We start from the raw sequence: 12,231 nt of genomic DNA, 5'->3' as shown, positions 1-12,231 counted from the left end.
TCTGAGCAGGGTTGGAGCACACTGGGGGAGGAGGGAGGGGATGGGGAAAAGTTGCTCCACTACTGCCCATTAAGTCCCTTTTCTGTGGGCCAACACCATCACTCTCCAGGGCTGTCAATCCCACTCCTTTCACCAGCATCAAGATTCCCTTCCATAAAGATTTAAAATACATCGTTTTTTCCTTTCTGACATTTGTGACCTCTGCCTAATTGGGAATCCAACAGGCTCTGAGCATTAAACTGTAATAACTCAGGGAGCTGGGCAACCTACCAGCAAGAGGCTCCAGTACAGTTACCATGGTGACTGTTAAAGTTAATGGCTATTTAAAGGCAACTCACTCATCATCACATCGGTTAGACACCAGGAAGCTTTCGGATGATGGAGACACAGAAGGCTTAGAACCAGAGCGCACAATTAATTGCTGGAGAGTTGGAGTCTACGGAGATGTACCAGCTTACAGCACCATTGAGTTGGAGTCCAGAATTCCCATTCTATTCAAATCCAAAAGGGAACAACAGCTCACCAAATGAGCTATTTCAAGTGAACTCACTCAGAGAAATATTGTTTTGGTTCTGAAGGCCTCATTGCAATAGTTGCAGCTTAGTCATTGCAGAATAACACACTGCCCAAAATATAATAAAGATGTAGAGGCCTTTAAATAGTCATAGATTTTGACCCATGCACAAGCAAGAGGAACCTGCAGATTTGGATACCTAACCATATTTTTGTGAAGTATGTTTGAGACACTGAAAGGGCAATATTTCACTTGGGATATTACAAGATTGAGATACGAAAGGTTTTAGCTTGTGATCAGACACTGCATGAGTGCCACCAAATAAATCATTCCAGAGTGTGCTGCTGTTCATCCTTCCTTGGTGCTGGGCTGCCAGGGACGGCCCTGTCCTCTGAACCTCACTTTAAGGGGGTTCCTCACATCAAAGGGGATTCTGCACAAGATGGAATTCAGTTGGAGGCACTGGATGGTGTGCTTTCCCCCAGCACTGGCCCTTTCCATCCACTCCAACTGCATGGGTCCAGTAAGAGTGAAGGGGAAGGTGTCCTGGAGGTGACAGCTCTCACCATTACAGCACAGCTGAGGGTAAATCTAACTACAAAGGGTCCCATCTGTGTGCAAGTCTAGTGGGTATGATCTGGCCCAAGGGAAATGATGCCCCATTCCTTGTTACAGGTAGGTTGTGGTGGGTAGATCCATACCTGAAGGTACCCGAGCAGGTACCTACAGTGAGTTAAATCCATCTATTTTCATGAATTGGAGATAGAAATGTAACATATTGTTTTGTTTTTAATCTGTTGTGTTCCATATGGATTCCATGGGAGTGCCACACAGAGAGATTGCAGGACTGGGCCCCTGGTCCTTAATAGCAGGAGCATCTCAGCAGCTTGACAAAGCCTGAAAGTCATTTACCAAACTGAGGATTCCTTTGCCTTTTCACTGCATCTCTCCCCCCCAGCACTTGCCCTCCTACATCTACTTCTCTCTGGACTAAACCAGGTTTCTTGAAAGAGACCTCAGGCTCCTATCACAACAGCTTACTTCCCCGGGAGGTGACATCAGAAAACTTGATACACATTTTTTAGCACTGGAGTTATGAACTTTTAAAATTGTTAATGATTGGGCGAAAAACACAATTATCTCTGATATCAGGGTGAAGGGAGTGATAGAGATGGGGGTGAACCAAATGAAAAGCACAGATACCCTGCACAATAGAGGGTCTCACTCTTCAAAGGGCTTAAAAAATATAAAATACTTACAGTACATTAGTAACAGAGAGAGAAAAAACAGGAAGGCTCAGACGAACATCCCCCAAAACCCAAGTCTCGTGCCTCCTGCCAAATTGCAAAATGCAGTCACATGGAGCAAGCCAAGTTGGTCCTAAGAGAAGGCTTTGAAAAAAAAAAATGTAAACAGTCTGCCTTATGCTAACATGAGTCAGGAGCTTAGTTCACCAGACTGTCTTTTCAGCCTTAACTTTCAAATCCCTGCCCTTGTGGTCTACAGCCCATGTCTTTATGGATATGTTGGTGGTTCAGTAGAATAATGACAACTGTTATCAGCTTGGAAAGCCCTGTCAGTTCAGTAGAGAAGTAATCCCCTCCTCAGCGCTTTGGTTTGCAGTTTATGAACAAATTGAGTGAGGCTCAGACGATGAAGCAACTTTGCTTTCAGTTGCTGAATTCAGAGAACAGGCAGATTTCACTAGATACTGTGCCTTCCATCCAAGGATCTGAAACCACTCTACAAACAGTAAACAAACTTAATTAAAGTATCATCATCAACACATTATAGATGGCTGAACAGTGAGGTAAAGTAAGTCCCTTAGTGTCAGTGACTAAGAATTGGGAATAGAACCCAAGAGTCCTGGTTCCCAATTTATTATGAACGCAGCAAAAAAAAAAAAAAAAAAAAAAAGAGTGGAAAAGGCCCCGAGTCAACAGTAGAAAACAGATTCCCAACTGCGAAATAAGCCACAACCTCAACCAGAATTTGGCTTGACACCACCTGCTTTGCAAACTGCCCTAAAACCTACCAACAATGTTTTTTATTTGCAAAGGCACTTCCTGCTTCCAAAGAAGGGTAGAAGTCCCAGCTGGGATCATACTCTGAACCAGTGTTTCTCCACCTTTTAGATACCAAGGACTGACTGGCTTGCTGCCTTCCTAAACTGTGTCAGGAAGATTTCAGGGACCGGTGCCGGTCCCCGGCCCAGTCACTGAGAAACACTGCTCTAAACCACATCAGTGCAACAGCCAGAGCCCTCTGCAGACATTCAGAGCGCTCATGGTCATGGTGAGTGACATGTGGGGAAGCAGGCTGGTTGCTGAGAAGCTATCTAGCTTCTATACTCAATGTTGCCAGCTCTTGGGATTTTATCATGAGTATTGTGATATTCAATGTTTTACTTAAAGCCCCAGCACCTGGAGTCATGTTAGTAGGTGAGACTCAGTTTTCATTCACACACACACACACACACACACACACACACACACACACACACAAAGTGTCTAGCCTCACGGTTATGGATAAAGCTTGAAAACCATGAACAATAAGGACAAACAGCAGAAGGCAGATAAAAAGAACCCCAAATGTGTTATTTTTAAACCTCATGATTTTCAAGCCAATCATATGATTTTGGAGGCCTGACTCATGATTTTTCAACACTCAGGGCTGGCAATATCCTACATTAAGACTCAGCTACCACAGTGTTGGATGTAAAGACATTCCTGTTTGGATAATTTTTGCTCTTCTTGGGCACAGTAGCAGCAGTTCAGGATGACACAGGTAGCTACAAAGATAGCCCTCTATGCAGAAATACTTGCAGCTCATTAACTGTCCACAAAGTCATAGGAGACCTACAAAGCTGGAGCTTTTCCCGGAAGGAAGGGGAGATGAAGGGGGCAGAGAGAGGGAAACAATTTATTTATCTTGGTCTCCATTGCTAAACTGCTTCTCATACAGTGAAGTCATTTCTGGAAGAACTCTGGGATTTGAGTGATTGGTTTAGAGAGCTGTGAAGACTTTCTGTGCAGCAATACCCAAAATAACTGCCCGAGTTTATGCAGAAGAGGGACTCTGCTTCCAGCAGAGAGTTGGCTATTAGAGTGCTGCAGCTATGAAAGGTATACTTCAGAATCAGAATTTCAGACAAGATTATAATAAAGATAGTTTAAATGCTCTGTCCTTCAGGCACTGACCTACATCTCCATATTCTCCAATCAAAGGTTCAGTGACTCTGACCAATTATCTCCTAAAAACTCCTAAGTGCTACCCTCTAGTGAAACTAAACAGATCCTAAATGTATAGAACAGTCACTGAGCATATGTTTTATAAAAACATAATAGCTATTGACCTTTCATGCTTAACACATTTCATTTTAATTACAGGGTAAAGAGACAAAAGAATGTTTGAAAGAGTTCCAGTCAGGGCTACATAAGTTAAAAAAAATGTAATCTCTCTTGACAGAACTGACATTTCTTGGAAGAGGTTGAATATTGAGGGCTTAGCAACTCCAAGTCAGCAGTAGGGTGACCAGATGTTCCTATTTTATAGGGACAATCCTGATATTTGGGGCTTTTTCTTATAAAGATGCCTATTACCCCTCAATCCCGTCCTGATTTTTCACACATTCTATCTGGTCACCCTAGTCAACAGTGTAATTTCAGGCAAGTTATTCAGATGACAGGCTTGTGCTGAAGGGGATCAAACAGCACTAATTTGCAAGCATCCAGTGAGTATTTTTGAGAGAGAGAATTTAAAGTTTGGAGTGAGCAGCTTGTTCACTGCAGGTTTCTACTTGTCCCACATAGTGTGACTGACAATTCTTGCTATCTAGGCCCCAATCCTGCAAACACTTAAATGTACTCATATGAATAGTCCACGAAAGTCAATGGGATGACTTGCATACTTAGAGAAAAGCACAGGCTTAAATGTTTGCAAGATCAATGTCTTAGTTCACATGCAAAATATAAACCCATTTATGCAAGATACTGGGAAAGGGGGACGACATTCATAATGAGAAGAAAGTATTCTGATGTTTACCCACACAATCTCTCTATCATCATGTAAGTTCTGGCAATAAATAGAGCTTGTCCCCATTACCCTGGATGCCATCTAACCACATCAGAAATGGGAAGAATAAATTGCATGCCCTTCCAATCCCAAATCACAGATCTGGCAGTCAGGGGACAGGAAGTGGGATGGGTCAGATAGGGGGCGGGGGCCAGGCTGTTTGGGGAGGCACAGCCTTCCCTACCCTGCCCTCCAGACAGTTTTGGAACCCTGATGTGGCCCTCAGGTTAAAAAGTTTGCCCACCCCTGACCTACTGTATTCAGTTACGGAGGGAATAGCATTGAGAAGCCAGTAGAGGGCAGTGGAGCTCAATGCACAAGTCAACATGTTGCGCTCAACTTCGTATATTTGAAGGGGAAAATAAACCATTGTACAGTGTTAAATATATTTGCACAGAATTATCCACATCTGCATGTGTGTCTCATTGTAAACAAGTATCAATGCTGAGGTAAAAGAGAAAAGGAAAACCAGGATAATATACTACAGAACACCTAATGCACCTGACTCAGTTCAGAACATGGGTCTGATTTTCAGAGGGATACATGGAAATGAGTCACTTTTAGTTCATAAATTCTTTTTAAAATAACCATTACAATGTTTTCTCACATTTTAAATTATTGAAATTCGGTGCCTCAAAGCATCCCATTCTCACCATAACAGTTATTCCTTGAGGGTTAGGCCAAAAACTGCAGATTTTTAAAATAATATATTAACAGTAAAAAATTTCCATAGAACTTCAACAAAAACATTTGGTTTGGTTTTAAACCCATCCTTCCCTTCACTGCAGCAAGCTTAGCAACAGACTTGTGCTAGTGCATGGGAATCAAAAAATGAAACTGGCCCAGCTATGCCATGCCACTACTGAGCAAAATGAAGCATGAACAAATAGCATATATGGCTGAAGTATTTATTTTAGCTGACAGCCTCCCTTTTAAGGCGCTAAGCTTATCAGGGTGGGAAGTTTCTATACACTACTGTTTATTCTGTTTGGCAGTAGTAAGAGTTAAGATCCCTACCTGATCTGACACTAATCAGGATTGCATTGTGTGACTGCAAGACAGATGTATAAACTCTCAGTGTTTGATCTGTACAAACCCCCCAAGCCTGAGTGCTATGTTATGCCAGGGGCATCCAAACTTTGCTCAGCTGAGGGGCTGCATAGACAATATCTGTCCACCTGGTGTTTCTCTGCCTAATGTACGTAAAATGAAGTGGAGTAGAGCGGCCCTTGTCTTAGCCCAAGCAGCCACCTCAGATGCTGGGACTTATCAACCAGAAGACAAGAGAAAGTCAGGGGGGTGCATCGTAGGACTCTGTGGGCGACATTTGACCAACCCTACTGTGCAGGTACCCATAAATGGCAGTGGAGCCTCTCTCTCTGGGATCGGGCACCTGGGCAAGGCCACCACGCGGTGTCAGTGACAGCCACACACGGGACAGCAGACAGAGGGGGCCCCCTTGCACACCGGGACCCAGGGCTTCCCCAAGGCCACTCGTCTGCATTGGGCCTGAGGGTGGCTGCAGGGCTCCAGAGGGGGAGAGGACACCTGGCACTTTGGCTGCCCTCTGACTAACCACTGGCACTTGTTGCCTTCATGGGGATGCCCCTCTGCATTAGGGCCCAGGGTCATCCCCCCCCATTGCAGGGCAGTCACTAGGGCCCCTCCCGCAGCCCTTGAGCCATGGCCGAGGCCCCAGCCTCCTGTCAGAACAGCCCCTCTATCCGCCACTCCCCTGGCCCTGCCCTGGGAGAGGCCCCAAGGGACAGCCCGCCCCAGTCCCGCTCACCTGCTGCCTCCTCTCAAGGATGCTCTGGCAGCAAGCACCTTTCCTCTCTTCTGCAACGGTCCTAACGGCCGCCAGGGGGCTAGCGCCGCGGGGCACCCTGGGAAATGTGGTTCGCTCTCTCAGACCCTCCGGACTACAAATCCCATGATCCTGAGCGCAGTGGAACCTGGCAGAGAGGCTAGGCCTGAAGTGGCGGAGCATGCCGGGAGTCATAGTCTTTTTACGGGGGCTGCCGCAAGGCACGCTGGGATGTTCAGGCGCATAGCGGTTAGAGACGGGCTACAAGGGCCGTGAATCCCGGCGCGCCTTAGCCCCTCGGTGACGGGCATGCTGGGAGTTGTAGTCTGCTGGGACGAGGGTGTCGCAGCCCGCCCGCGAGTCGTTACACTGTGTCGAATCGGCTGCTGCGGAACCGCAGGCGGCCGGGGCAGAAGCATCCCCTCCGACTCCGCGTGTGGAATCTACGGCCGGGCGGGCAGCGACTGAGTTTACCCGGCCTGTCATGGCGACGGCCTCCTCCCCGGGGGGAAACACTCCCGCCGGCCCCGGGCCTGACCCGGCCGGGCCGGTCCAGCTGCAGTACAGCCTCCTGCTGGAGCACCTGGTGGGGGAGCGGCGGGGACCGCGCCAGGCCCGGGCCCTGGACCCCGCCGCGCTGGGGGGCATCCCGGCCCCGCCCAAGAGCGACGAGCAGAAGCTGATCGAGCGGGTCATGGAGAGCTGCGGGTTCAAGGCGGCGCTGGCCTGCGTGGGAGGTGCGGCGCGGGATGGGGGCGGGGTGGCAGCTGGCGCCCACCTCCCCTTCCCGCCTCTCGAGCTGCCTGGACCCCGGGGCAGGATCGCAGGAGCCCCCTGTCCTGACCCGGGCTGGGGTGCTGCAAGCAGAGGCCTCGTGGCTCATCTTAGACAAGAGACGGGGGGTGGTGGAGGGTTATAAAATCACCAGTGGAGTGGGGAGCGTGGATAGGGAAGGGTTATTTGCCCATTCGCGTAACATAAGAACTGGGGCGGGGTGTGTGTGTCACCCAATGAAAGGAACAGGCGGCTCATTTGAAACAAACCTAAAGAGAAACCTCGTTGCACAAGGCACAGTCACCCTGCCGAACTCGTTGCCAGAGGATGTTATGAAGGCCAAAACTATAACTGGGTTCAAAAAAGAACTAGATAAATTCATGGAGGATAGGTCCGTCAATGGCTATTAGCCAAGAAGATCAGGATCACAACCCCCATGCTCTCGGTCCCTAAACCTCTGAGTGCTAGAAGCAGGGACTGGATCACTCTGTAATTGCCCTGTTCTGTTCATTTCCTCTGAAGGATCTAGCACTGGCTGTCAGAAGACAGGATACTGGGCTAGCTGCACCATTGGCCTGACCCAGTATGACTGTTTTTATATTCGGGTCAGTTACTTCTCCCTCCCTGAGCCTCAGTTTCCCGCTTTGTACACATGACTCTCCATTACTGGCCCCGGTGGGTAACAGAAGGGCTGCCTGGGGTGCTTGGAGATGTGCTGTGTTGTTAACGTGAAGGGGGGGGGGGGAAGAGAATCCACTCTCCTGACCACAAACGTCTTTTACAAGCTGTAAGGTACCAGGATGCTGGGACATTTGTTGTGATGACAGTGCTGCACTGCTGCAATCAATGGGGAAATATTCTGTTCTCACTGGGGTTTTTTGTCTTCTTTAGGTTTTGTTTTGGGAGGAGCATTTGGTGTATTCACAGCAGGCATTGATACCAACGTAGGGTTTGATCCCAAGGATCCCTATCGTACACCAACCGCAAAAGAAGTCCTTAAAGATATGGGGCAACGCGGGATGTCCTATGCCAAAAACTTTGCCATTGTGGGTGCTATGTTCTCCTGTACTGAATGCCTAGTAGAGTCTGTAAGTAGCCATCAGAAATGCTTTCATTCTTTAGAAGCCCTTGACATGTGTGCATTCCTAACTACCTTGCTCTTGAGCTACACTAAAGCGACCTTGGGTGATGGAAAAAAGCTCGAGAAGGAAAATGAAGCACACCTAGCCTGTTGGTTTTCAGGGTTTTCCAGACTCTGATTCCTTGTTATAACAGAAAAAAGTACAGAACTATCCTCTTCATCATTTCACCACAGAGGAAAAAAGGGAGGGTCATTGCAACCCTGTTAGGGCACACTTGGTAACAAAGATCATTCCAGTTCCAGAGCTGGATAAATACATGGGTCATTTTGGGGACTATATTTTAAAGACTAGCCACCCTTTTTAAAAAATAAAAAAATCTCAGTATCAGTTACCCATAATTATTTGTGCCTGTAAAATTTTAGAAGCAAAAAGGAGGTTAATTTTGGATTGTGTCCTGGATCTCATTTTGTAGCTAGAGAGCAAAGTGACCTTGCGTAGCTCAATGCTAAAACTTTCATATTTCCTTAGGAATAAGGCAACAAGTTTCTTTATTTTAATTGGAACATGTAATTAACTCATGTAGAAGAATAAGGGTATGTCTACATGGTAATAAAACACCCACAGCTGGCCCTTGTCAGCAGATTCGGGCTCACGGGGCTACTGCGTTGTAGACAGTTGGGCTTGGGTTGGAGGCTAGGCTCTGGGACCCTCCCCCCCTTTGCAGCATTCCAGAGCCTGGGCTCCAGCCTGGATGTCACACTGCAGTTTTATAGCCCCGCAGCCCAAACCTTGCAAGCCCGAATCAGCTGATACAGGCCAGCCACTGGCGTTTCATTGTGGTGTAGATGTACCCTAAGTGTCTTCGGGAATACTTCCCCCAAGAAGTCTCATACCAAAGGTCAATGTTGATCGCTGCTGGAGAGTTAGGGACAAGCATATTCAGCTGTGAGTCAAGGGGAGTGGAGGAGTGTTTTTATTCTCAAAAACTAACATTCAGTAGCTATGCTAATAGTTCCATGTGCACTTTCCTACTGTGACTCCATTGTTTCTCCATTCCGCAGTATCGTGGAAAATCAGACTGGAAGAACAGTGTTATTAGTGGGTGCATCACTGGAGGAGCCATTGGCTTTAGAGGTTAGTAGCACTTACTTTAAACTGTTTGTGTGCTAGCTCTGGCCAAGACTGCCTGCTACATGGATGTACTGCAAGCTGTTCTAGACATCCCAAGTGCAGAACACTTCCACAGAGTATTAAGGGGGCATCACCATGGAACTTGTAATGGTTCAAAATGAGTTAAATTAGCGTTAAGTGCTGCTTCTCTGCTAATTGGTGGCTATATAATATTTTGCTGTCATCTAAAATGTTTTACTTTCTCCTGTGGTTTGAAAGACCCACACAGACCCGGAGGGCTGATTGTATAAGAGATACAGTGAAACAGACTATACACAAGCATCAGTCAAATGGAAAAAATGAAACATTTTTATTCAGAGTTTTCCAAGTAACTTTGGGTGTTATTACACTTGGATAAGATGTAGAATAACCACTCAAACCGAATATTGCACAGGAAATACCACCAGCAGCTGGCACCCAGAGTGAGTCTAGCTAGTAGCCATCAGAATGGGACTTAGTCCAGCACCAGTCACTGCTTATCACCTGGGCTCTTGGCAAGAACCCACCAAATGCTCCTTTGGTAGGAACATGCATGGAAGGGGGAGCTGTGGTTGTGCTGAAGCACAGGGTTGTGGTGCTTTTCAGCAAAGTGGGCGTTCTCCCTTCTTTTCCCTTCCTCAAAGAGCATTAAGGGAAGCAAACCGCTCTAGAAAGGGCTTCTAATTAAGTCTATTATACTGTGTCTGGCCTGGACCTAATCCTTTTAGAGCTCTTAAAGCAGCTGCTGCCTTTCTGTCCCCATCATACTGTTTAGCCACCATAAGTCACCTGCAGTGCTGAGATCAGAGCCAAGTGAATCCAGCCAACTGTTGAAACAGCCATTGCATTGGAGCTGGCAATATTCATTTGCAGCCCTTCAGAGGCAGAGAAACCATAACAAAGCTCAGTTAGTTCAGCACGCAGGCCCAGCCCTTGTGTTCCAAGTGCAGCGTGTGCCAAATTCCTGGGATCCATTTAAGTCCCCTAATCCAATTAAAAGTGGAGTGCAAGATTCTCTGCATGGAAGACTCTGCAATCCTGGGACCTCTTCAAGGCCAGCAGCGTAAGCCCGTAAATGGGAAGAAATGCAGGGCGTTTCTAATTCTCCCCCTTCCCTTTTTGCATTGCAGCTGGTTTAAAAGCAGGGGCCATTGGTTGTGGTGGCTTTGCGGCATTCTCGGCAGTGATTGATTATTACCTACGGTAACAGCGCAGTCCGGTGGGGAAGTTTCACTTCTGTTCCAGTGCCGCTGGTAAGAGCTGTGGGTTCACCAGACTTACTTCCTTGCCTTTGGAGCGGTGATCAGAGCAGGATGGTGCCTGCTGTTTCCTAAATGACTGATAATCCTTTCACCCCTGGCCTGGCAGGCTGATCTCATGCCCAGGCGCTGGAGTTCCTTGGAATTGAGCCAGGCTTTTGGACACACAGTGGTCAGTGTCATCATCGGAATGGATAAACTGTCAGTTTCCAAGAACTAAGCCTTTTCTCGCTAAGCCTTCCGGACCCTTTGGGCTCTGACTTCTGGGGAGTGTTTTGCTGGTGTTGAAAGAGGCAAGCTGTCAGGATCTTGATAAATAAATGCAGCAAGCTAGGTTGTCACAGTTTGCTGCGAACATTTAACAGTAACGGGTTTGCAACTTGCTGTTTCTACACAACAGAGCAAGACCTTGTGGGGGAAAAGAATTACTAATTCCAGGCATTTCTTAATACCCGCTGGAGAGTACCTACCTTCTGTGTAATGCTTTAAAGCACAACTAAATAGGAACCAACTTTCCTTACCATATCTTCAAGAGAACCAAGTGAAAAGGCGTTTTACCTAGTGATGGGTGTGGCAGCTCAGTCACTGGCAACATTTCAACAAAACAATTTAGGAAAAAGTAGCTTGTTGACAGAAGTATAATATTATGTGGCAAGCCTGTCTAGCTAAGCTAATCTCACTGTAGTAACACAGCAACTGATAAGCTACTGCTTCATCTGCCATTGGATCAAAAAGTTAGTTCCAAAAGTTGTTTATAGACTAGAAAGCCATTGCATTAGAACGGTGTCAGGAGCTTCATCGTTACTTAGCAGCACACACTCCTTTCCCATGATGGAGCTGCACCAATTGCGCATGCTCTGTGGTGCTGGCTATTACTAGACGCTGTATTATTATGCACTGGAGCTACCAGCTGGACTGGAGTATGACTTTAGGTCATATTTCAGACTGATTTCTGATTAAATCATGCACAAAGTTTCTCTCGCACTGGGTTGGGGGACTGCTGCAGTAAATGCTAGTTAGCGGCACGCTGCCAGGAGGTACACGTTAATAGGCTCTTCCAAAGGGAGACTGAGGTTCAAGGCCATGCTGGGTATGCATGCTGAACAGCTGTGAGCAGTCTGGTGCCTTACACCTTCTCAACTAAGCCTGGCTGTGCAGAGCTGTGGCTGAAAGTGGCATTCCTCTCTCATTGAATGTAGAGGAAGATGTTAAGCCTGGGACCACTGCAGGGTGTTATGGGAAGTGAGCAAAGCTGGAGTCAAGGTCAAGTGTTACTACAGCATGCAGCAGGATGGAGGAGACTGACAGTCTTGCATCTGAAGAAGTGAGGTTCTTACCCATGAAAGCTTATGCTCCCAGTACTTCTGTTAGTCTCAAAGGTGCCAGAGGACCCTCTGTTGCTTTTTACAGATTCAGACTAACATGGCTACCCCTCTGATACTCGGGTTAAGTGTGTTTAGCTTTCCAAGTGGTGCTGAAAAGGCTGGTCTTCCATCGCTTCTGGCTTTCTCAGTGGGCTTATCCGTAGTGTAGGCACAGTTGACTGTTCATTAGCACCCGTGAGTTCTGGTT

At 47.0% G+C, this 12,231-nt stretch overlaps 1 protein-coding gene across 1 annotated transcript; it reads left to right on the top strand.

The window, feature by feature from the left end:
* The first annotated feature begins 6,798 nt into the window (after positions 1–6,798).
* TIMM22 (translocase of inner mitochondrial membrane 22) lies at positions 6,799–11,027 on the top strand. Its single transcript, XM_054008745.1, has 4 exons — positions 6,799–7,132; positions 8,061–8,257; positions 9,313–9,385; positions 10,531–11,027. Exons 1-4 carry the CDS (start codon positions 6,880–6,882, stop codon positions 10,605–10,607), a joined length of 600 nt encoding a protein of 199 aa, XP_053864720.1. The 5' UTR covers positions 6,799–6,879; the 3' UTR covers positions 10,608–11,027.
* Positions 11,028–12,231: the final 1,204 nt, after the last annotated feature.

The sequence above is a fragment of the Malaclemys terrapin genome, chromosome 18 (genome assembly GCF_027887155.1).
Source record: "Malaclemys terrapin pileata isolate rMalTer1 chromosome 18, rMalTer1.hap1, whole genome shotgun sequence".
In the NCBI taxonomy this organism is placed as follows: Eukaryota; Metazoa; Chordata; order Testudines; family Emydidae; genus Malaclemys; species Malaclemys terrapin.
This window is presented reverse-complemented; position numbering and strand designations above follow the sequence as displayed.